This window comes from Apodemus sylvaticus, chromosome 4 (assembly GCF_947179515.1).
Source record: "Apodemus sylvaticus chromosome 4, mApoSyl1.1, whole genome shotgun sequence".
Classification (NCBI taxonomy): domain Eukaryota; kingdom Metazoa; phylum Chordata; class Mammalia; order Rodentia; family Muridae; genus Apodemus; species Apodemus sylvaticus.
In genome coordinates, this window is record NC_067475.1 from 35764932 (window position 1) to 35788102 (window position 23171).

Here is a 23171-nt window from a genome sequence, read left to right on the forward strand (position 1 = left end):
AGTACTCTAAATTTTGTGTCAAGGATAGACTACAAACAGAAAATGCAGAGAAGAATCTATGCCGTTCTGCCGGAGCCCAATCAATACAGATGTGGATGCTCGTAGCCAACTATCAGACTGAGCATGGGGACTGCAACAAAGGAGCTAGGGGAAGGACTTAGGGAGCTGAAGGGGATTGTACCCCTATAAGAAGAACAACATTATCAACCAACCAGATCCCCCAAAGCTACCAGAGACTAAACCACCAATCAAAGAGTACACATGAGGGGACTCATGGCTCCAGCTCCTTATGTGGCAGAGGATTGCCTTATCTGGCATTAATGAGAGAGGAGGCCCTTGGCCCTGTGGAGACTTGATGCCCCAATATAGGGGAATGTCAGGGCAGTGTGTCAGGAGTGAGTGGATGGATGGGGGAGCATCCATAGAGGCAGGGAAAAGGGGGTGGGATAGGGAGATTGCAGAGGGGAATCCGGGAAGGGGGAAAACATTTGAAATATAAATAAATGTCCCTTCCCCCCACAGCATTTAGCTGTGACCCTCCTGGCTGGCAACCCCCACTCTTCCCCAGGCCTATTCAAGCTGCGACATTCCTGGCCTACAGCCTCCACCCTTCCCCTGGCGTTATCTCCGGCCCTTGTTCTGTTGGGAACAATACAGCCAGCTTTCATCTTAACTACCAAAGCCTCCTCAGTGCAGTTTCACCTGGAGACCAGCAGAAAACTGCGTGACTAGAAGCAGGCAACCCGCTGAGAAGAAGATCCAAGGAATTCGAGGCCATTTGGGGGGCAGGGTGGTTTTTCCAAAGACTATAAATATTGGCTAAATAATAGTAAAGTCAGTCTCTATGGGCAACTGTCCTCTTGACTCATTTCTCTTTCGCCCCCTTCCCGTTACCCCCAGAATTCTCTTCCAGGTAATCCGGTTCGCATGTGGCCGCGGGCGGCTACAAATAAATAAAATAATCAATAAATGAAAAACAGGAAAGAAAAAGAAGCTATGCCGCTAAGTGGATAAAAGATGCTGTTGTCTTGGACTAAATCGATGGAGGAGTCAGCAACAGAAGCCAATTCAAGCTAACAAATGGAGAATACCACAGTTTGTATCCTGAAGGAGGAACCAGAGACTCTGCTGGCATGTGGACTGCAAGCTGGACTGATGGACTTGGGTATACTGAAGGAGTCAGAAGGTGACACAGTCATGTCAAATCCAATCTATAACTTATAGGTGCACTTGGACACAGATATGGTTAAAGAGGCTGGAGACTTACTATCATAGAGTAATGCAATTTGACCAAACGCCTGCAGTCTGCCATGAAAGTCCATAGAGATGGAGGAATGGGGAGTGTTTTGTGGGGGTCCCAGTGTGCACTGACACTTTTAAAATGTGTTATGTATGGGGGGGGGGGTCAAACTACATCCATTATGGGCTATTTGCATCTACATATCTTTGTAAACCCTGCCTTGAAAAAAGAAATAAAAAAGGAAGGAAGGAAGAAGGAAGGAAAGAAGGAAAAGAATAATGAAAAGTTCAGGAATGATCAAATTTCAGTATAGTTTTAAATTTTTTCCTGTCCTAATCAAGAGATCAAACTAGCCATTAAAGGAGATTGCATGTAGCCAACAGTGACTTTTGGGTGCTGATCTGATCACATGCATGTGCTCCGTGGACACTGCAGCTGTGGTGTTAATTCTACCACAGTAAAGTCAATCACAACATCCATCACTAAGCCAGGCTTTCTTTAGCAGTCATAGGCTTTTCTCCATGTAACAGACTGGCAAATTTTGCTCCACAAAGGCTAACAGAATATATCAAATATTTCAAAAATATTTTAGGAGCCGGGCGGTGGTGGCACACACCTGTAATCCCAGCACTCTGGGAGGCAGAGGTAGGTGGCTTTCTGAGTTCAAGGTCAGCCTGGTCTACAGAGTGAGTTCCAGGACAGTCAGGGCTACACAGAGAAACCCTGTCTCGGAAAAAAACAAATTCAAAAAAAATATTTTAGGAATATTTCCAAAGAAATAAAGATGCACTGCATAACTCACATAGGAAGAAAAGATTTATTTGTGCCCCAGGGTGAGCAGTTAACCTTTAACACTGACTAAAATATTAATGCAGAATTGGGTTTTATCAGAAGTCTGGGCTAACCAGAATAGCATGGCTTCCTGCCTCTGATGCCTCTCCATTTCCTATACTCACAGGGTTTCAGCCATTTACTTTTTAAAATAAAGTCAAATCATTTAAATATAGTCACCTCTGTGGGGATTTCATGTTACAAATATCTAAAAATTTCACATGTGATGGAAGTTATGTCCTTATGTGAACTTTTTTTTTCTTTCTGTTTGCTATGATACAGTTTCTCTGTGTCTTTAAGATTAGCTTCAAACTCCCAATCTCCTTTTCTCTACAGTTCTATGATTTTAGGGCTTACTATCATATCTGATTTTTTAGGTTAAACTTTTAATGTCTATATTATTCCTTGTTTTAGAACTATCAGTACCATCTAGAATCCAAGACACAGAAAACAAAAGACAGGCTGTAGCTATCTATGAGGAAATCTCACTGCCCTCTCCCAGAGTGCATCACTTTCAGAAAAGCGAGAAGACCAAAAATGGTTAAGGGCAGTTATATCTTTCATGACTCCAAGGTCTAATATTAGGTTGGTCCTTCCAGGCCAAGCTGCATGCCGGAAATAAACCTTAAAAGGCAACCAGCAAAATGTCAAAAAGTTAAGGCAGAAATACACTAGGGAACCAACAGAAGCAATCTCGCCTGATCTGAATGCGTTGGGCCGGGGAGTTACTGACAAGCTCAGGCCCTTAAACAAGTCAGGGTTGGGTTTGCCTATTATGGGCTTCTTACTAAAGCAGGTGAGTGAGCTCTGTTGAGTGTATACTCTGCTCAAGCTGCCCTCCTCTCTCACTCTAACTATGAGCCAAGGTTCTAATGTGACATTCAAATGTTACTTCCTCCACCAGCCATACAGTATTAAACTCGGCAGATTTCTAATAGACAGTTTTCTCATTTATACCCCATGTCTGTCATAATCTACTATACCATGAATAGTTTTAACATTTTAACATTTCTCCTTTTACCTTTAAAGTGTAGATACCTAAAGCCTGGCTCAGTGCTTGATCTTACAAATCTTTATGCTTACAAATCTTTATACCTGACAGGTACATATCTTTGCCACTGATTTAATGGAAGAGTTTCATCTATTATTACAAATAAACAGTATTGGATTATGTTCACAAAATCTAAAAGTCCCCATGAGGTCAAGGATAGTGGCTGGCACTGAGACAGGAGCTCCACAGCTCTGTGACTAAGATCTCTAAGCTCTCTGGTGTTCTCATAGACTGCAATGATAACATTTATTGACTTGGTATTTTCACCAAGATAATGTCAGATAAAAGTCATCAGACACTCTCAGGTCATTTTTAAGACAAGGGTGGGTCTGATAAAAACTGAACCAGCTGCAGGGTGTTGGTACATACCTTCAATCCAAACAGTTGGGAGGTAGAGGTAGGCAGATCTCTCTGAGCTTGAGGCCAGTCTGGTCTACAGAGCTAGTTCCAGGATGGCCAGGGCTACACAGAGAAACCCTGCCTTGAAAAAAGAAAATGAACCAAAAAAAAAAAAAAAATCCAAAACCCTACCACCTCCACCAACAAAAAAATCCCAATCTGTCCTCCTATCTTTATTTAATTTAATTGCACTTACTTCTCCCCAGTAAAGTGTAATTTTCATACAAATGCAGCTAGTCCCTATTCCTACTCGCTTTGAAATATAGTACTCACTTCTTTTAATAGGGCTTGGTACCCCAGAACCCTTCAGTGCACACTTGCAAGAAAGACCAGGAAGTGCTTTCATTCTGTCTGCCTGCTCTCACCAGCCTATGTTTGATCCAGCCTCCCTCATCCTGCAACAAAACCAAACCAAGTCGGCCCTGACCATCTTGACTGTGTTGCCTCCCCTCGTTCTCCGGCCGGCTCCTACCCTTCACGTGCACACCACACAGTTGCATAGACTACACCACTCACCTGAGGGAGCTTTGTGATACATCCTGGGTGCTTGGTACATTTCCATGGGGCATCACTGCTATTCCGTACCATGTCCCAGTGCTCCTGTGACTACAGTCATCTGTACTCTGTCATCTCAAGTTTCATCTACTATAAGTTTGGGTTTGCATTTCACTCCACAGTCATAGTCAAAGCAGCTTGTAGTGGTGTGGACATATAGTGCTCTCCTTCTGTGTCTTCTGCATGGAATGTATTTAATACAATTAATGTAACTCTTAATACAATTCTTTACCTCTTGAAACTAAGTCCAAGAGTCAGATCTTCAAGGAGCTTGCTGTGGAGGACTGCAGTCTGAACTAGAGTTTGGGTTTTGTGTTTGTATAAAAAAAGAGGCACTGGCTGTAAGATTGTGCCACCGGCCCCCTGTGAAGACATTGGGCATGTTGGCAAGTCTCCGTCCCTCTCTGTAGACTTGGAAACTCATGGGACCCCGTGCTCAGAATCAATGTGAACTCTTTATAATGCTGCTGCGTGCTCAGCACTGTGAAAACCCTTTAGGTGCAGAAGATCTGAGCTTCAAAACTTCCTTTTGAGATGCTCATTTTTAATTTATGTGTAAGAACATTTTGCCTGTGTCCATGGATAGGCCCTACATGTGTGCCTGGTGCCGGATTAAAGAGAGACAAGTACGTCAGGTGCCCTGGGACTGGAGTCAGAGATAGTTCTAAGTGACCACTTGGGTACTGAGAACCAAACCTGGGTCATCCTGAAAGAGCAGGTGCTTTTAATGTAGCTCTCAGGATCTGAAAACAATGCCACTCTCTCTCTCTTTTTTTTATTCGATATATTTTTTATTTACATTTCAAATGATTTTCCCTTTTCTGGCTTCCCACTCCCTGGAAAGTCCCATAAGCCCTCTTCCCTCCCCCTGTCCCCCCATCCACTCCTTCCCACTTCCCTGTTCTGGTATTGCCCTATGCTGCTGCACTGAGCCTTTCCAGAACAAGGGGCCACTCCTCCATTCTTCTTGGACATCATTTGATATGTGGATTATGTTTTGGGTATTCCAGTTTTCTAGGCTAATATCCACTTTTTCACAGATGAAAATGGAGCTTTGGTGAATTTCGTTCTGCCTAGGCTCTTGTAGTCAGCAGGCGGCAGAGCCAAGAGGAAAACAGCAAACACAGCCTTAGCTCCCTTACTATAAAAAAATGAGGAGCGAGTGGTTCTGAATGCCCTTAGTAGACAGTAATTTTCTACAGACTTTAGATTATGGTCTCTAGAACTCATTCCAAATTAGCCCAATCCATGTATAAACCTAACCAACCACACATGGATCTGTGAAAAGATCCTAGAAGAGAAACTACTACCACCATTTCCTAAGGAAGTTTACTTCCTAACTGCATTCTAATTACTTATCTTTATACTGTTCAGCAGTCAGATTTTTGAAGAACTTGCTCAGGACATGAGTGCAGCTCTCACCATTCATGAAAGCAGCCCCCCGCCCCTTTTTTTCCCCAGCAACAGGAGGCCATTACTGAAAACTATAGCTAGTCAAAATGCAGAGACCATCTAACTGAAAAGAGGTGACCAAGACAATTTGAAACACCACCACCACCACCACTCTGGCACCTAAGGCTCAGGGAACATTTTAGAAGAGGGGCTGAAAGACTGTAAGATCTATTGGGATCTGATTGTGAAATCTGCTGTAAAATTGTGCCTTCTAGCTATGACAGGGAAGCTGTGCCTGCAAAATCTTAGCAAGATGGTTGTCTAAATCAGACCTGAATAATTCCAACAGTTGACAACCCAACATAGATAGGGGAAGTCTTAAGGAACACCACTCCCAGCTGAATAGATTCATGTAATTAACAATTTCCTAGCATGGGAGATTTGTTAGCTAATACAGAGTGGTTGGCCCTAGAAATATATATAGGCAGGCAATACTGAACAAACTTGGAGGGTCATATTTATGTTTTCTCATTTATAAGTCTATGCAATGACAATGGTTAATGAAGAGAAGACTGTGAGTTTGGATGAGAGTAGGGGAGAGTGGACATGGGAGAGAAGAGGGAGAGAGCAGGGGAAAACTATGTAATTGTTTTTTAAAATTGAAAAAAGAATATTCTAAAAATTTACAGCAGAAGATATATTGGGGTTATTTCACTTGTAGGAAGAATCACAATATAATCATATAGTTTTACAGAACTTTCAGATATATTTATTAGTAGAAACCAGTACATACTCAGAAAGAGATAGGCTTTTAAGTAACTAAAGAATTATACAAAATCCATAGTATGAAAACCAGTAAATAATCGAGATTTAACTTCTATACAGAAACATTGAGTTCAACTATCGGCTTTAGATATCCAGTTTAAAAAGTTGTTTTATTTATATGTTGGGTACATGTGAGATCAATGGATAATCTCAGGCTTTGTTCCTCACTGCTACCTGGGTTGAGACAGATTTTGTTTGTTTTCTTTAGCTCTGTACACAAGGCTAGTAGGCCTGAAGAGAAGGCTAGTAGCTTCTAGGTGTTCTCCTGTCTCTAATTCCCATCTCCCCATTAGTATGACATAGATGCACAATCTACTTTCATGTGGGCTCTGGGATTCAAACATAGGTCCACAGACTTAGGCAGTTTTGCCCATGAATCCAAATCTTTAGCCTCTAGATTTTATCATAATTTTGCCTGCCTCCCTAAGAGTTTGTACTGGAAAGTGTTAAAACTATTCACTTTATAGTGCAACTGACAACATATGTATGTGTGTTAGTAGATTCTTCCAATTATAAACATATTATCTACACTGCATCAATTTATTGAACTGTTTTATATTTTTCAGCTTGGAATTAAAAGTATTTTTTGATAATTTTGGGTAGCTTACATAGCTAACATCAATCATGTTTCATAATATACTATTTCAAAATGCATACTTGCATATGCTTCAAAAAATTAGATCTTGTAACAATCTGTTAATAGTGTTACATCACTATAGTACAGAAAGAAAGATTAAAAGGCTATGGTAGTGGTTTCAGGATCTGAATTGTGTTATTAGAAGTCAATTTAAGCAGAGAGAAGTCATAACCTAATCAAGGTTTAGAAGCTGATAGATGGGATCTTAAAACACACCCACAAGGAATTCCCAGATGCTTGTAGACAGCAAGATCTGAGGAGGCTCAAGTCCTCTGTATAGAATGGGATAGCTTTGAATGTAATCTAGCTCCACCCCCTCTGTACTTAGTCACCTCCAGAGTCTTACACTACCTAACATGGCGTAAGGCAAATCCTGAGCAAACGCTTGTCCGGCTTGGGTTGGAGGAGCATGATGTCATGTATACTCAAGATTGTTTTGCTTGACTTTTCTTGTCAGCTTTTATTTTGGGACAGAGATTCCCACCTCCCCCCCAAGATTTTTAATTCCTGTTTGACTTTGCAGATGAGAAACATGTAGGTGTTGTGTCAGGCTGTATATGTGTTTAGTATTCATAGAACATTTTATAAAATAGTACTATATTATTTTTTTACATACCTATATATTCCAGTAATGGTGGTTGAGCCCAGGGTCAACCATTTAAAGGTTTTTAAAATAATTAACTTTTATAAAATTGCAAAAAATGCTATTCATAGAACCCCTAATGCCACAGTTTACTAAAATATAGAGTTAATTTGTTTTTCTACTGTTGAAATGTAGTTCTCCTCAGCTCTTTCTTTGTCTTAACTGCACCAGCAACAGTTTCACTCTGTGTTTTGTCAGAAGGGCAACTAACACAAGCGTGAGATATGGCAGTCCTGATAGCCGCTAGCTTCAAGCTTGACAGGAGAAAAAACAGTGAGTCTATACTGTTTTGGGTAAACTAGAAATGGCTAGAATGAAGAAAAATCTAAAGAAAAGCAAAATGTTTATGCATTGCAGGTTAGAGAGGAGTAAATTCTGCAAGAATTCTGTATTTTTGATAATTTAAGAACCTAAAGATTTGCGGGTAAGTCTGTGCATGTGGACAAATTATTTTCTTCAAAAACATCAAAAGCCAAATTATGGATTAGAAACTTAAAAGCAATTATTGTGTACATTGTGGGCTGTCTAAGACACTCTTGGTTGATCCCCAATCCTTAAACAAAGGAACTTCTTGATTCCTATGTCTTCTGCAAGTGGGATGTGCAAGCAGGAGATATGTCCCGAGCAACAAGTAGCAGGCAGGTCTGAAGATGAGCAGCACTGCTTGATCCTCTGCCCCGGGAATCCCCACACCGAAAGGAAGGTATCCCTCAAGGCAATCGTCCAGCAGGGTCACTGAGACTAAGATGTTGGCGAGCACACGGCATTCTAACTTGCAGATTTACAGGACATGCACAAAGCTCATTCACCAAGAGATGGATAGATTAGCTCAGGAGCTGACAATGGGTGTTACGGACACCAGATCCCATGCAGGTGATAAGGCTCCAGCATCTTTGTCTGTTACAGGGCCTTCTGGAAGCATCCCATACAGCTTCTTTACCCCATCGTCATAGGAAATAGAGAAAGTGTTGAACAAGAATGCAGTCCCTGCCAGTTAGCCTCAGAGGTACCGATTTCTGCTTGTTATGCTGAGGAGCTGTACTGGGCTAGACCTGCAAGGTAGATGGTGTGCAGCAAGAGATCCGAGGGATTGGCTGTTGAGTGGTGACATGCTGGGAGCAGGATGAGTGACAGATGATAAGAACATGCAGAAGCACAACTTCCACAGGTGACACGCACTCTGGCATGCCGGGAAAGAACATCAGGTGGTGCAAACAGACGTGCACTCATCAGGAAGGAGCTGACGCTGAGCAATGGGACTGGGTGTGTTAGGAGGTGGAGAGGCATTGTGGCATACAGCGACAGGCCCTGCAAACTGTGGCTACAGCCACAAACCAAAGGACAGTCTTCAAATGCAGACAGTGTGGAAACGTGCCCCTACACCTACAGAAAGGAGCACTGTTAGATGTGACAGTCACTAGCATAAGGCTGATGGGGACACTAATTAATAAAATTACAAGTTAATGTAGAGTTAGAAATGTATCCAAAATGCAAACCAACAATTTTGGCTTAATATTTAAAAATTTGAGAACTGTTAGTTTAAGCAGGAGAATTTTTATTTTGGACCATGGTGATGACCACTTTGCATCTATGGGCATAACCGTCCGTTGTTAAGACACCATTAACTTTCAAACTATTACAAGCTCTCCATGACATTGAAGAGCTGCTGAGCTTCCTGCCACAGTATCAGAAACAGTATCCAGCTTCTAAAAACAAGACAATATTCGGAAGTTGTGTAAAATGATGGCGACATGTTGTGAGGATGTGACCACTTTGCCTTTGGATAAGGAGAACAAGAACTATGGGAGATTTTTAAGATCATTCAACATGTTAGACACAGCACGTCCTCCAGATGACTGTTGGGAAATGAACAGGTGGCTCTGATGTGAAACTCTAGTTCTGTTCATTTAGTCATCTTTGCTTTGTTTTGTAACAGGCTCTTTCTACATAGCCGAGGTTGGCCCTTAACTAGTAATTCTACAGCTTCAAGCCCCTGGAGTTGGGATTATAGGAAGGCACCACCATACTCAGATTCTTGAGTATATTTAAACAAAATGAAACAAAACAAAACGAAAGCAAATAAACAAAAAACTCCGCACACGCACACGCACATGCACGCGCTCACGCTCATGCACACGCTCACGCACACGCACACACACACCCCACAACACGAACGTTCCAACTTGACAGTTTTGAAATCTTTTGACCCACTCAGCACTCGCTGAAAAGTATGTACTCAGTGAGTATTTGCTGAACGAGAGACGAACCTGCGATAAACTTAGTAGGTAGTTTAAAAGTAACACGTGAACTGGACCCTCGGGGAACCCAAGCCACTGTGAAGGGAAACATAACAAGCAGGCCTAAATGAAAACAGGTCTTTCTCCATCCTGGCATCCAGAGTGATCCACAGTGCCCTGCCTAGAAACCCATTCATCCTCTTACTACTTCAGTTTCCCTATGCAACAGCTGGACTCGTGGGTAATGGTCCTGGCTACCACCAAGAAGTTAATGGATCTTCGATTAGGTCACCTTCTGTGGGAACCACCCATGCTCTCTGCAGTAGAGAGAAGATAGAAACATGCATTTCCTAGGTAGCTGATGAGAACCGGGCACTGCATGCGAAGCCTGGGGTGCTCTATCAAGGGCCGTGTGGTTCCATGAATCACATAAGCACAGGTGCTGCTGCCAGATGCGTTTCATGGGAGAACAGGTGCTACAGACACAGTCTGATGGGCTGGGGTTTCACCTGAGTAATAACGCTGTATACAGCCTTGCTCAGATAGCATGGGCAGTAGAAGAAAGTAAAGGGATTTTCTTGGTGTGATATAGTCATGCATAGAGGATATAGTTTTGGTCATATTATAGAATTGTCCTTATCAGTTCCTACATGGGAGATAGGGCTTTGCCTTCTCCTAGAATAAGACAATAACATACTTTCAACTAAACTATACAGAGTATGGCAAAATTATGTGCATGAATTAAATATATCAGGCCTTTCTTGGGGAATTATTCAGTGACTTGACAGAGGGAGCGATTCCTGCAGAAAGAAATCGCCAACAAAATAAATGCATTAAAATCATTTCCAGTCTTTCACCTTTTACCTACTTATATCTACAATGGAACCTGGGTGAACTTCTGAAGCATGGCTAGTCTTAAAGGTTTCTAGACTCTATCAACATTAAAGCATCAGTTATCAATGATATGTTTTAGAGGGAAGACAGCTGAGGCCTATATGGTCTATACTAGTATGATCAAGCAGAAATGTAATTTATTTATTAGGTTCCAGAAAATAAATGAACCCTGCATTCAATTATTACCTAGACATAGTGTTATACTTAATTCCTCTAATATTTTGTGTTTATAAGTTCAGTATAACCCTAAAGACAAATAGTGCCTCAATTTTTTTTTAAGATCCCCAAGGGAACTTTGATTCATTTTATTTTGACTTGTTTCTTTGAGACAGGTATCACTATGTACACTTGGCAGGTCTAGACCTCATTTTATATCCACTTTTAACCTAAAACTCTGTATCCTTTTGCCTCAGTGTCTTGCGTGCTGGGATTCCAGGTGTGTGCCATACTCAACCGAGAGACTGTAGTAGACACCGATATTTTGATAAATGAAAGAAAGTTATCCTGGGCAAGTTTTTAATAGCTCAAGTCAAATTCAGATGAGAAACATTACAAATTAAAGCCATTCTCATAATTACCAAGGTGTGAAAATGACCTAAGTGGATGAACTACATATACTGAGGTGTTGGGATTCCCTTTGCTATCCTCAGTTATTTAAGGATTCCTTCTATTCCTCCGGTGGATAATGGATAGGTTTTCAGACACTTGATTAAAAATTGAGACCAGAGAGCAGGGTGGAGACTAAGACCTGTAGGCCTCAGCAAAGACTGAAAAAAAAATAAACATATGAGAACAACAGTAGTTGGCAAAGAGAAAGGCAGGATATCCTTAGCTGGGGCCAGCAGAACCCTGCCACCCATGGGCAGAGTGTTACATGGTTCATTGTAATATGGCATGCATGAAGCTGTATGTAGAACTGCACACAACAGAGAATGTGTGGAAAAAAACTTAGGCTATGCAATAGGGCCAGAAAGCGCACATTGTGTGACATACAAAATCCCCATTCTCCATGAAGCAGGGCTATTCCAGCTCTGAGCTCTCTCTCCCCCCCTGGCCTACTTCCTCTTCAGTAAGTCTATCTTTTTTTTTTCTTTAATAAATGATCTTTACTTCAGCTGCTTCAGCCTTTGCTCAGTCCTTTGTTCTGGTGCACAATAACCTAGAATCTCTCTGGGACTGTTGACCAAACACTTATATAAGCTGGTATCAAAATCACACGTAACACTTTATTTAGCTGAAAACACTCACAAGGTGATCCTTCCTGAATCACTGGCAAAGCTAGATGGTGCATCTGTTTATTTGGCTAACACATATGTTTTTATGTAATATCAATGATTCATAACATTATGTCAGCTCAGTGGCAAAAATGGGAGGAGTAGACTTAGTGGTATCTTTGACACTGCTATCTACATTTGCCCTCTACAACAACGAGTGGCTTCCTTTAAGAGAAGTAGAGTAGCGCCCCAGTAATATCAAGAGTATGCGTGGCTAGTGTCGGTCCGTGTTCCACTAACTAAGAAGAAAAAGAGCAGCAGAGGTGACTACCAACTGTACTCTGCACTCATTTTCACTTCCTGAATTCTCCATCCTTCTTCCTGACCTGAGATCTCCTGGTTATTTATTCTATAACACAAGTTCATATGTTTTTCAAGACTATTGTATTAATGCCACTTAAAAAAAATTACAGAATTTAGTGGCATTTTTACAAAAGGTATTTCCCAGTTTAAGATTTAGCTAAGGGACGAATCGCGTCTTTCGGGTCTTCAAAAATATTTTATCCTCCTTTAAAGGTTTATTTTAAAGGTCTTTATTATTTCAATTTCTAGCCAGGAGAACAACTGAAGAGGAAGCTGTACTGAGCTACAACAAGAACACAAAACTGCACAAGAAAATGGAGCCAAATTGACACTTTAAAGCCAGCCATGTGGTCAAAGGAAGTAGAGGAAACTAGAAGTATGTATTGAGCATGTCTGCGCGGTGGTTCTGAGATTTCAATAGCTGGACAGCTTTGGCAAACCAAATGGAATGGATGTCATGGCTATATTAAGAAAGTACAAGAAACCTAAGCCAAATGGTTTCCAGAATCACAAAGCTCCACTGGCATTCAATGGAGACCATTAAAAATTATTAGAATATTTTCATACCACTTCTTCAGAATATAATCTTGAATACAGTTTTCTATAAGTTTTAACGACATCCATAGAATGCATGTGTATTTTATGCTACTTTTGACTGATGTGTTTTAACGACATCCATAGAATGCATATGTATTTTATGCTACTTTTGACTGATGTGTTTAAAATCAGTCGTTAGCTGTGATGTCAACAATATGCTTGCACAGAACACATGTTTAAATTTAAAACACACACAATGTGAAAAAGCTGACATATTCTTGGGATGATTCATTATTCAGAATAATGTATTCATAAAACAAAAATGAATTTCTTTTGGGATAAGCCTTCTTCCTAATATAAACTGATTAGGTACTGGGAATGAGCCTTGTTATGACAGATGTGGCCCTTTGAATTAGGACTTTCCCACTCTTTGCCTCAAGCCTACCTTTCACGTCTTCATCCTCAATGGTGGTGTTTGAGCTCTCAGTTGACTCCTGTGCAGAGGAAAAAACACAGTTTTAAGCTTCGTACAACAGAGAGCTAGCTCTTATGACAAACTTGGCTGGTGATACATACATATCATGCAAACTTCTTCAGCAGGCTGTGTGCATATGCCAACATGCAGATGGACACATACATCAAGTGACTTTCAACAGAAACAAGATGTCATATGCTGCAAACATTTCAAAGGGAGTACTCTGGTTGCCTAGTCATGGATGCAGGATAAATCCAGGTGATTTGTAGAAGCAGAAGAAGTATGTAGTTTATTTTAAGATGAATTACATGAGTTCACATTACAGTGCCTCATGCTGTGTGTTTTTAGAAGGAGAAATGGAATATTTCAGCAGAATAAATTTGAAATTTAAAATACATAGTTTTATCCCCCAATGAACCTCAGTAAGTAGCAAGTTTTTGCATGGGGCACTGTTGAATATAGAATTTGCTGTCTATGCTCCACCTGTGTGGAGAAAAGGCATTTACTGTCAAGCTGAGCCAGGCCTTAACAGATCTGTCAGGAAGTTTCAGATTTATCTTTAGGACACTGAAATCATAAGGAATAATTGATTTTCAAGGTCAGTTAGAGTTATTTTCATTCTTTTCTAGCTCAGAAAGTGTTGGTCATTGATAAAGAAATCTCTTACCACAATGAAAAGATAAAGGTCTTTGTAACTGCAAATGAAGGTGGGGAGCACTGTATCTGAGGGAGGGAGAGGGGTGCTTCTTAAAGGAGCCTCATGAATGCTTTTAGTACCCTTTAGTAATGAAATGCTTTCTAGAAAAGCTGTGTTGTAGTATCCATAAGTACTTATTTTCCACTTGGAATGATTAAAGGCCAGAGCTGAAAATAACTGGGACCAAACTTCCAGTTAATAGCTGTATGTTTATTGAATGGAAAACAGGGTTTGGAGGGTAGTAAAAAAAATCCCAGTCAGTGTCCATTTATAGATTCAGTATTTTTAGAAAGCCATCTATTTATATATGTATATATGCCATATATAGTACTTGAACCAAAGATATAAACTAGCTAATGTCCAGAGTCTCCACACATACAAAACCAAAGAAAAAAACACCCATGCATTTCTTGAATGTGATGTAGCATTCAGACTTAATCTCAAAATGAAGGTTAATCCCATGCACTTAAAGAAAATGAATTCATGTAAGCAATAAATAGCATGCAGCCACCCTTACAAATGACAGAGCTAGAATTACAGTGGTGTCCACTCCAGCTGCTATGTCTGGTCTTTCAATTGATAGTGCCATTAATGGGATTATTCTCATATGTGCTAGTCCTGACTACCTCAAATATTTTGGGGACTTAGAACATCTCCAGTGTCATGACACTAATGTACACATTAGATGAACACACAAAACACTTCATGTTTTCAACATGGGTCAACTAAATATTGATCCAAAGATGAAATATATTTCCTGAACCTTCAATGTTAATGGTTAGAGCAAGGAAAAGACCTGTGATTTATTCAGTATCTTAGAAAAGTCTGGTGCATTTTCCTCCCTTGGATATGATAATGTATACCAAGTTATAAGCTGGACATAGAATATTTTTAGACATGTATGCGAGTGTTGGTATGAACACAGTATACACATAACTTACAACAGGTGGAACACATTAGTCTTCATTCAGAATATTACTTAAATGTATGTTACTATAATTCATATAGATTGAGAGCAACATATATAACAAAAAGTGGAACTCCCGATTCTCTTCAAATTCACTGCAAGTAATAACACCACCAGCGATATCATCAATAACAGGGAATTGAAAAATAAGCAACCAGAAACAACAACAAAACCACTGTGACAACAGGAGACAATGGAAAAGCTCAAAAGCAACATCGTGTTTTAGGAAAAAAAAATACCTACAAATTCATTATGTTTGAAGACAAGGAGGATGATAGGAAGAAATTCTGAAATGTCATGCTGTATATGTTTATTATACAACGCACAAACAGACATGGAGAAATAAAAGGACCACATGGAATAGCTTAAGATACACAGTCATCTCAACACAAAGACTTTGTAAGTGTTTAAACTGACCTTTACTCTTTTTTTTTTTTAATTGACTAAGGGAATCATTGAGCTCTCTCTCTCTCTCTAAGGCTGTCATTCATTTTGATCTGAAGAAAATCTACAGATAATTCTAGGAGAATTCAGCCTGAAGGAGCATGTGGTGAAAAGATGGCCATTTTTTTCCCTTTCCCACTTGAGATAATGACTGGGTTTTGCACAGGGCATTTGATGAGATGTGTAATCTTATCAGAGCAAATGGGATTGATTCTCTCTGAATACCTTGTTTCCGTCAGGGTTGTGGATTACAGTAGTTTGGGGCTCCTGAGTGAGAACAAAATAGAGAAAGAAACAATTTGTTTTGGTAAGTACATTCTTACTAGTCTGTGGGACAGGGCAGAGGGCCAACAGACAGGACTAGTGACAAGAGCTAAAGCCAGGTAAGGGGCTGTCAACAGCTGACAGGATCTCTGTGGAGGGCTCTCTGGTGAGCCTACGAGATCACACACCTTCCTACCCAGAAGCAGCATGCAAAAGACCTTATTCTTGACATGTGAGTGAGCAGGCTTTGCAATGTGGAGACCTAAAGAGGCAGTCACTGTTTCACCTGGTCCTTTCCTTGGAAAGAACTTCTAATCTATAGATAGAAATATCTGAGAACATAGCAGATTCTTTGTGAAGATATTTTTTTTCCCAGCTGTATTGCCTTGGGGACCCAACTCTGATGTTATTATAATCAACACATAGCTCGATACCCTTGGAGACTCTTGAAACACTGGACCACACTTGAAAAACAAAAACAACAACAACAACAACAACAACCCCCCACAAAACTGTCCAAAAGAATACACATAAAAGCACATGAAAAAATAAAAAAATACTTTTAAAAAGTTTAAATGTTTTAGAACTAATAATAAAACACAATCATTGGAAACACTGTTGATATATCTTATACTAATCACAGTGAAGATAATATTTCTGCTTTGTAAACTTCATATCTAGAATGCTTAATTGCCTTTCTTCTCTACTGGATACTCTATTTCTGTCTGTCTTACAGAAACTGTCCAAGAACACCATAGATAGAAATATCTGAGAGGACATAAACTTCTTTGTGAAGCTGCATTTTGTGTAAAATTTATCATGTAGTATTTGTACATATATTTTTTCCACGAAGACACTATTATTTTCACATTCTTTTCTGTGAAAAAATTCTTAAGCAGAAAATAATACTCAAATATTAATTTAAAAAAAGACCTGGTATTTATACAATGATGGCATGCTTGTTGCAGCCACTAACGGCTGCCCTGGCACCTGTGTGTCGCTATAGTCAGGGCCAGGCTTACCACCACCACCACCACAGGCATTTCCCCAAGGGAGAGCCTTCACTGAACCGCTAGAAAAATCCAACTGTTGCTTCTTTCCTTTCCTTCTGTAGCTTCAGCTGTGACACTGCCTTTACTATTTATAACCTATCTTTTTGGCCTCTTTTTTTCTTACCTATTTTTAAGAAAACATGTTCCCCCCCCCCCCCCAGGGATTGAACACCACAAGGTCTCTTCTAGGTTAAAAAAAAAATCCTCTTCCTGAGCTTTGCTCTCAGCCCTGATAACCCTCTATCTCTATATGTCTTTTCCTTCAAATGTTCTTAAATTGAGCCTACTGGACAACCCAATTAAAGTAACGCCTAAATGTTTATTAATGGCAATAACAGTCTGGGGAACAGTAAAGAATAAAAGTAATTTCTGGGAATCATAAGTCAAATTATAAAACCTGTCTACTAAATGCCAGTATTCAGATTTTTGGATTTTAACACAACACTATTCCAATGTGTGGAGCGAACTAAGTCATTACTTCTGTCCATTTAATTGAAATGGACAAAACTGTCTGTCTCTGATAGCTTAACCTTCTGTAGTATATACTCTCCTGTGGAAGAAAGTGAAACAGTGACAACTTAATTTGAAACACAACAGACAAAAAGCTTTGACTTAGGCAGTGCCTCTTTATCTCTGAAAGTGAAGTCTTGCAAAGCCATGTTGTCTTTCAACGAGAGAGAAATGGGAACTCTGAATAAGGTCTGCTTTCATGTCATCTTGCAAGAATCCTGTTAGCTCTCCTTGATGTCAACACGTACTTTGCAGAGAGAGAAACCATTGTTTTCACGATCAGTAGCGATCAACACCAGAAAGAGCTAAGAGTAACCGAAGCACATTCTACTGCGTTTCCAAGGCAACATGCAGGAATCCCAACTGCGGAGAAAAGCATGATTGCTCCACAATGAAATGAGAAGTCTCATGTTAGAAACACACTGCTTGACAACTATCTCAAGAAAAGGAAATAAGACAAGACAATAGAAAGTTTTCTTCTATCTTTGAAAGCAAAACAAACAAACAAACAAACAAACAAACAAAACCAACAACAAATGAAGTATTGGTACATGGATATTGATTTAGTGAAAGAGAGAGTCAACAGCAAACAGTGCAGAACTTAAGAAGGGGACAAGAGTCCAGGTATACCAGCGCCGGGGTAGGAATATTTTCTTTGGGGCTGGTTACCACGTTGGCTTTGTTGTTTATCTGTGAATATGCAGAAAACAGAGACAGAGATGCCTTAGTCTTCCTGATAGGCAATGTCTACAGGTAGCGTGTTTATACAGAAATACAGATATGAGAATTAAAAGTCCCTGGGGGTGGATGAGAGAGACACAAATGAAGAGCATGTCTAGTTCCTGAAGGACACACGGAAGACCAGGACCCTGTCTGTGACTGAAGAAAGCGATCATCTGTGGCTGCTTTGGGTGCCTTCTTTGAGCTCAAACCAGGCTGCGGAGTATGACAGGCTGTGGTCATATACCCTTGAGCATATACCTTTATTATTTTTTTCTTCTCATTTTGTTCTTGATCCTGAAGTCATACATAGATCATTTTTCCTCTGGGGAACTATCATTACTTTGTTTACTACACATCCAATTAAAATCCTGCCTTTTCTGACAAAACGCAAACATTAAAGTGTTTTGTTGAAAATGATAAGTTTGGGTTGGTCTCCTTTAGGAATCTGTCTTCAGTTATAAGAAATCAAACTCCGTTCTGTAGCCTCCATGTGAAAGGACTTTCTTGCTCACAGTTGCTTGGGAGACAGCTCAGTAGTGTGTGATTGTTCTGTTATTCTTGCCAAGTACATCCGGTGGGACCTTACACTAACACAAGTGAGTTTATTCTAAATAGGGGATATAATTGCTACCATGGGAGCCATATTTTCAAAGATGCTCCTAGGGCCAATAAATATAGCAATGGCCCACAGAAGAAGGCTCTTTGTGGACACATGGGAGCTTAGAACTTTATAGAATTTGGGACTATAGAATAAAATACTGAACTGTAATAATCAACATCATTTTAAACCCATGCATAATATTTTACATTATGGCTACTAAACAGAAACTTAAATTCACATTGATTTTTGCATATCAAATCATGTATATTATTTTCTAAAGGAATACACCCCATAAGTTTTAATATGAATGTAAATGTACCAGTGGACTAAAAGAGGAACAGGGACTGCATATCAAATGGTTATTTACAAATGATTACACAAGTCATTATTTGGGCTTCCTGGGTCATTTAACCTTATGCCTACAGGCTGCTTTGGTGCTATCTTTAAGAAGAAAGCAAAGGGGAACAGAATTCACTGAGATATATAATATTTTGCTCTTCTTTTCATTTTCATTTGTGTGGGGTGTTGGTATGACCATTATTTAATTAGCTTACAGCTGTTATACGGTTAGCTTATAGCATTGTTATAAAATGCTCTGTGATATCCAGAAAAGAGAGAAAATGTTGAACATTTTCTTTACCTGGATGACTTATTGAAGATTAAATCATCAACCTGAATCTTGAAAATAGGTTTGAAATTTTTTGCTTTACGTCAATTGAATATAAAATGTTTGCTATGGCCAAAATGGGACAGAGGTAAAGGTTTAAGAGTGTCTGTTAAAGAGGGATCAAAATGTGCTTATGTTACTGCAAGCTACATTAGACAAGGAGAGGGATGGATGCCCAAAAGTAACGTCCTAGTGGGAAAGAGTGCTTGGTGAAGCACAGCAACTTCCTGTCCAGTCATCAGGACCTTGTGATCAAATGCATTTAGTGTTCATCAAACAAAAGAGAAATACTCTGAAATATTCTTCATGTTTTTCGAGGAGAAAGGCCTTGTCCTGAGGATGCAGTTGCTAAGAACTGCCTTATTTTAGTGAAAATGTGACTCATTTGTATCTAAATGCACACAAACTAATCAGCCAAAGGGTAGAACTACCCAAACCCTTATCCACATTCATACATGAACAGCATACACCACATCATGTTTTGGAGGTATTTATGACATTATTCCCAAAAAACTCCTAAATGAAAGCCAGAAGGACTGACTTTTAAAGTGTCAGTTACCAAGTACCATGTCCAACCATAGTTGTCTTTTAAAATGTACATGTGAATTTATATACTTTATATTATGAAAGCAATGTACTTTTCTTGCTTGAAACCTGAATGCAATCAACAGTGCAGTATTATTCTCAGAAGGCATGAATAGGGAATTGTATTTATTCAGTTAAGGTTAATACATACTTCTTTTAAAGAAGCTGAGCTAGAATGGGCTCAAGCTAAAATCACTTTCACATTATTTGTAAACCCAGGGCAACTGTATTAAGTCATGCCTGAATTAATTTAGCAATTATGATGATCGATCAAAAAACCAACCCTATGGCTTTTTTCCCCCTTAGTACAAGCAAGCATTCATTTTATCCTGGCTTCTTTATTTTCAAATAGAAAACCAGGCCTTGCTCTCACAGATGGTCAAACGTATTACCGGCATATGGATGAAGGGTTCAAGTTCTTGTTTATTTAAAAAACTCTATCAGAGAAAAACCAAGTAATGTGAAAGTGGAGTAGCATGTTATGAGTGCAGATTAGCGCTGCTAATTCTGATGCTCTTTTTCTACTTCCACTAACTCAGGTAAATGAGAACATTTCACGTCTAAGTGTGCATTTTCCCGGTAGGAGAAATCTGGCAGACACAGGTTCTCACCATCATCTGAACACTCGAACTGGACTTCCTTTTCTGAATTGACCAGTCAAAGAGAAAGCAAGACAGGGGTGGGGAGGGAGGGGGAACAAAAAAACAAAACAAAAAAACAAAACACAAAAACAAAAAAACACGACCTGTTGAATTGTAAAGCACCAAACCATGGAATCTATAATCATTTTGTTGTTGAAGAGGTCAGCTGGAGTGTTCGGTGCTTTTGTATCAGGATATCAGTGAGAATAACTGTCCATTGGGCCTGTGAGCTCTCCAGCACCGAGCCATACAGAAAACCCAGAAGGATACATTTGGAAATGTAAAAATCCTCACATTTTCACCAATGTTCTACCAGGGAAAAGGCAGACATCCACTGTCACTATGGAAATCTAAGGAGGGATATCAGCAGGAGGAAGATACATTTAGCTTGAGGAGTGAGAAGTGGTAGTCTAGTAAGTTCTGTGATACCACAGGTGGAAATTCCCAAGTCACACACGGACACGTGGTGAGGTAAGGATTGGATCCATAGGAATTTAGGAGCCAACAAATGATTCTCTACGTTACATTTCTCAATAAGAACTGACCACCTGAATGGGCCAAGTTCAAAGGTTAGAATATTAATTATTTCCCAAGAGTGTTGACCTGTTGAGGAATGTACACATCTGTCATCGGAAGAGAAAGAAAATGATTAACAAGACATTTAGGTGATTGCTAGAAGATAACAAATATCATTGTGCAAATATGAAGTTACAGTATTCAAAATAAGCTCATTGTAAGCAAGATATTATCGGGAGTAAGCTGTATTATAGGTATCCAAGAAAGTAAAAATATTTTTCCTTGTCTTCCTTGGAAGGTTTTTCTAGCATCTGTACAGGGTAGCACCACAAACACATCCTAATCCTTAGGATTGAAACTCGAGGAACTCATGGGTTTTAGAGAAACTGCCCAAGCATGGACACTTAGTCAATGAAACCTTGAATTTTCAGATAAACTTCTCCCAGATTTTGGTGGGCTTCAAGTACACATCATAATCACTTGGAAAAGCATTTGGGTTTTGCAAGTTCTTAGTTCAGCAGAGTAGTTTGTGAATGTGGAGAAGCAGAGATGACTGAAACGTTCACTTTATATAATAACTATATCTAAAATACTGGTTTTCATGGTTACTACATAATCAAGTGACAAGGATGGAAGGTTTGTTAGCATACATGATAATCATGTTTGAGTACTGCCTCGTGCTTCAGCTTGGGCCCTCTTTCAAGGACTATAAGGTACATGAACTACGGTTTGGGATTTGCAGATAATGTTTAAACTGTACAGCATCTGGAAGTCAGAAAGAGTTCAAGAGAGCTGTTTAACTTACCTTTACCCCATCTGGTTTCTTCAACAAACTCTTGGCTGCTGCAAAACGAGAGTGAAACTGCTTTAGAGAGGTGTCCACAAACCCACAGTGAGATGGCAAGTCAAGAAATCGTCTCCTGCACCTTTGCTAAGTTATGGGCAGCACGCACCACACCGTCAAGGTCACACTGATGAGTGAGAGCTTATGGGACACTGAAATACAGTATCACTTTTCTGGTTTTGTCACAGCAAATTTAGAAGTCAATTCTTACAGAGTTCATGGCATGAAGTTGAACACTTTACCAGCTGCACAATGGACTTTGTGTCACTGTTGGTTCCGAAAAGGATACTGGAACTTTCGCTGGACTATCCCTTCATAATCCAGAAAGTTTCTCGTCTCGTGACCATGTCAGTTCTGCCATTGAAGCTCCTCTTTCCAGAGGCTGAAATTTCATTAGCAAAAATTTGCTCTGGCTAACCAGTGTCTTCTCCGTATTTTTAAAAATCAGATAATTTCAGGTGGACTGAAGACACAAATATCTATATAAAATCTGATGTACTTATTGACCAGGAGCAAATTTTTTATGCTCAGCAGATGGTAATAAAAAATGCATTCCGTGTTCTTTTAGACTTCAAAATTAGAATACAAAGGCTTCCTAAATAAAGGTCTTTGAATTGAAAAGTTAAAAACCATAATATCTAGAACCAGATCTAACATGAAATCTTAAAGGCATTGGTTCTCATAGAAAATGTCCTTTTTGTAGGGTGTTTAATCAATTGCTTGTATTATTCCCAAATTCTTCAATCAATTAAAACTAGAAAGCATTCTTTTATATATGAGTGCATATAACGTGAGCAGCCAGCGTAACTATAATAACTAGTACACTGGTGTAGAACACTCACAGTATGGAGGACAAGTACATACATCATTGAATGACAATATACACAGTCATGTAAGCACACGGAGCATGACATTTGAAATGAAACACCTAGCTGTAACAAAACCACATGAACTTTTCATTTATTGATATTTCTTTGATTTGGGATGTTATTTTGGTTTTCAATTTGGCAACATTTTAAGTTTCCCTGAAAGACACAAATATTCATATTATCTTACTTTTAGCAACAAAGCTCTTAAAGTTTATCAATGGAGATTATCATTCCATAGTTGCTTTGGCTATGGTACTGTCTGCCTGTAGTTAAAAAGGGACACTTGGGAACTCTTGTGGTAGTTAACAGGTTAGAGAGCAAACAGGATAATCTGGATTGCAATAGCAAGCAAAAAGAAGACAATGGTTTGAGGAAAGCAGCAATCTGGCCTGGGAGATGCAGAGCCATCCTTGTGTGACTACCACCTTACCTCACAAGAAATACAATCCACATTCAGGGAGAAAAGAAGAAATAAAAACAAACTTTATAACCACATAC

At 39.5% G+C, this 23171-nt stretch overlaps 1 protein-coding gene across 3 annotated transcripts in view; it reads right to left on the reverse strand.

Moving 5' to 3' along the window:
• Positions 1–23171, reverse strand: part of Camk2d (calcium/calmodulin dependent protein kinase II delta) — a 259713-nt gene that overhangs the window by 23050 nt on the left and 213492 nt on the right. For all 3 annotated transcript variants that reach the window (XM_052179294.1, XM_052179293.1, XM_052179291.1), the window contains exons 13-14: positions 21766–21803; positions 13264–13312 (exon numbers count right to left, since the gene is read on the reverse strand). In XM_052179294.1, coding sequence (XP_052035254.1) covers positions 13264–13312; positions 21766–21803 — 87 coding nt within the window. The remainder of the gene's footprint in view (positions 1–13263; positions 13313–21765; positions 21804–23171) is intronic.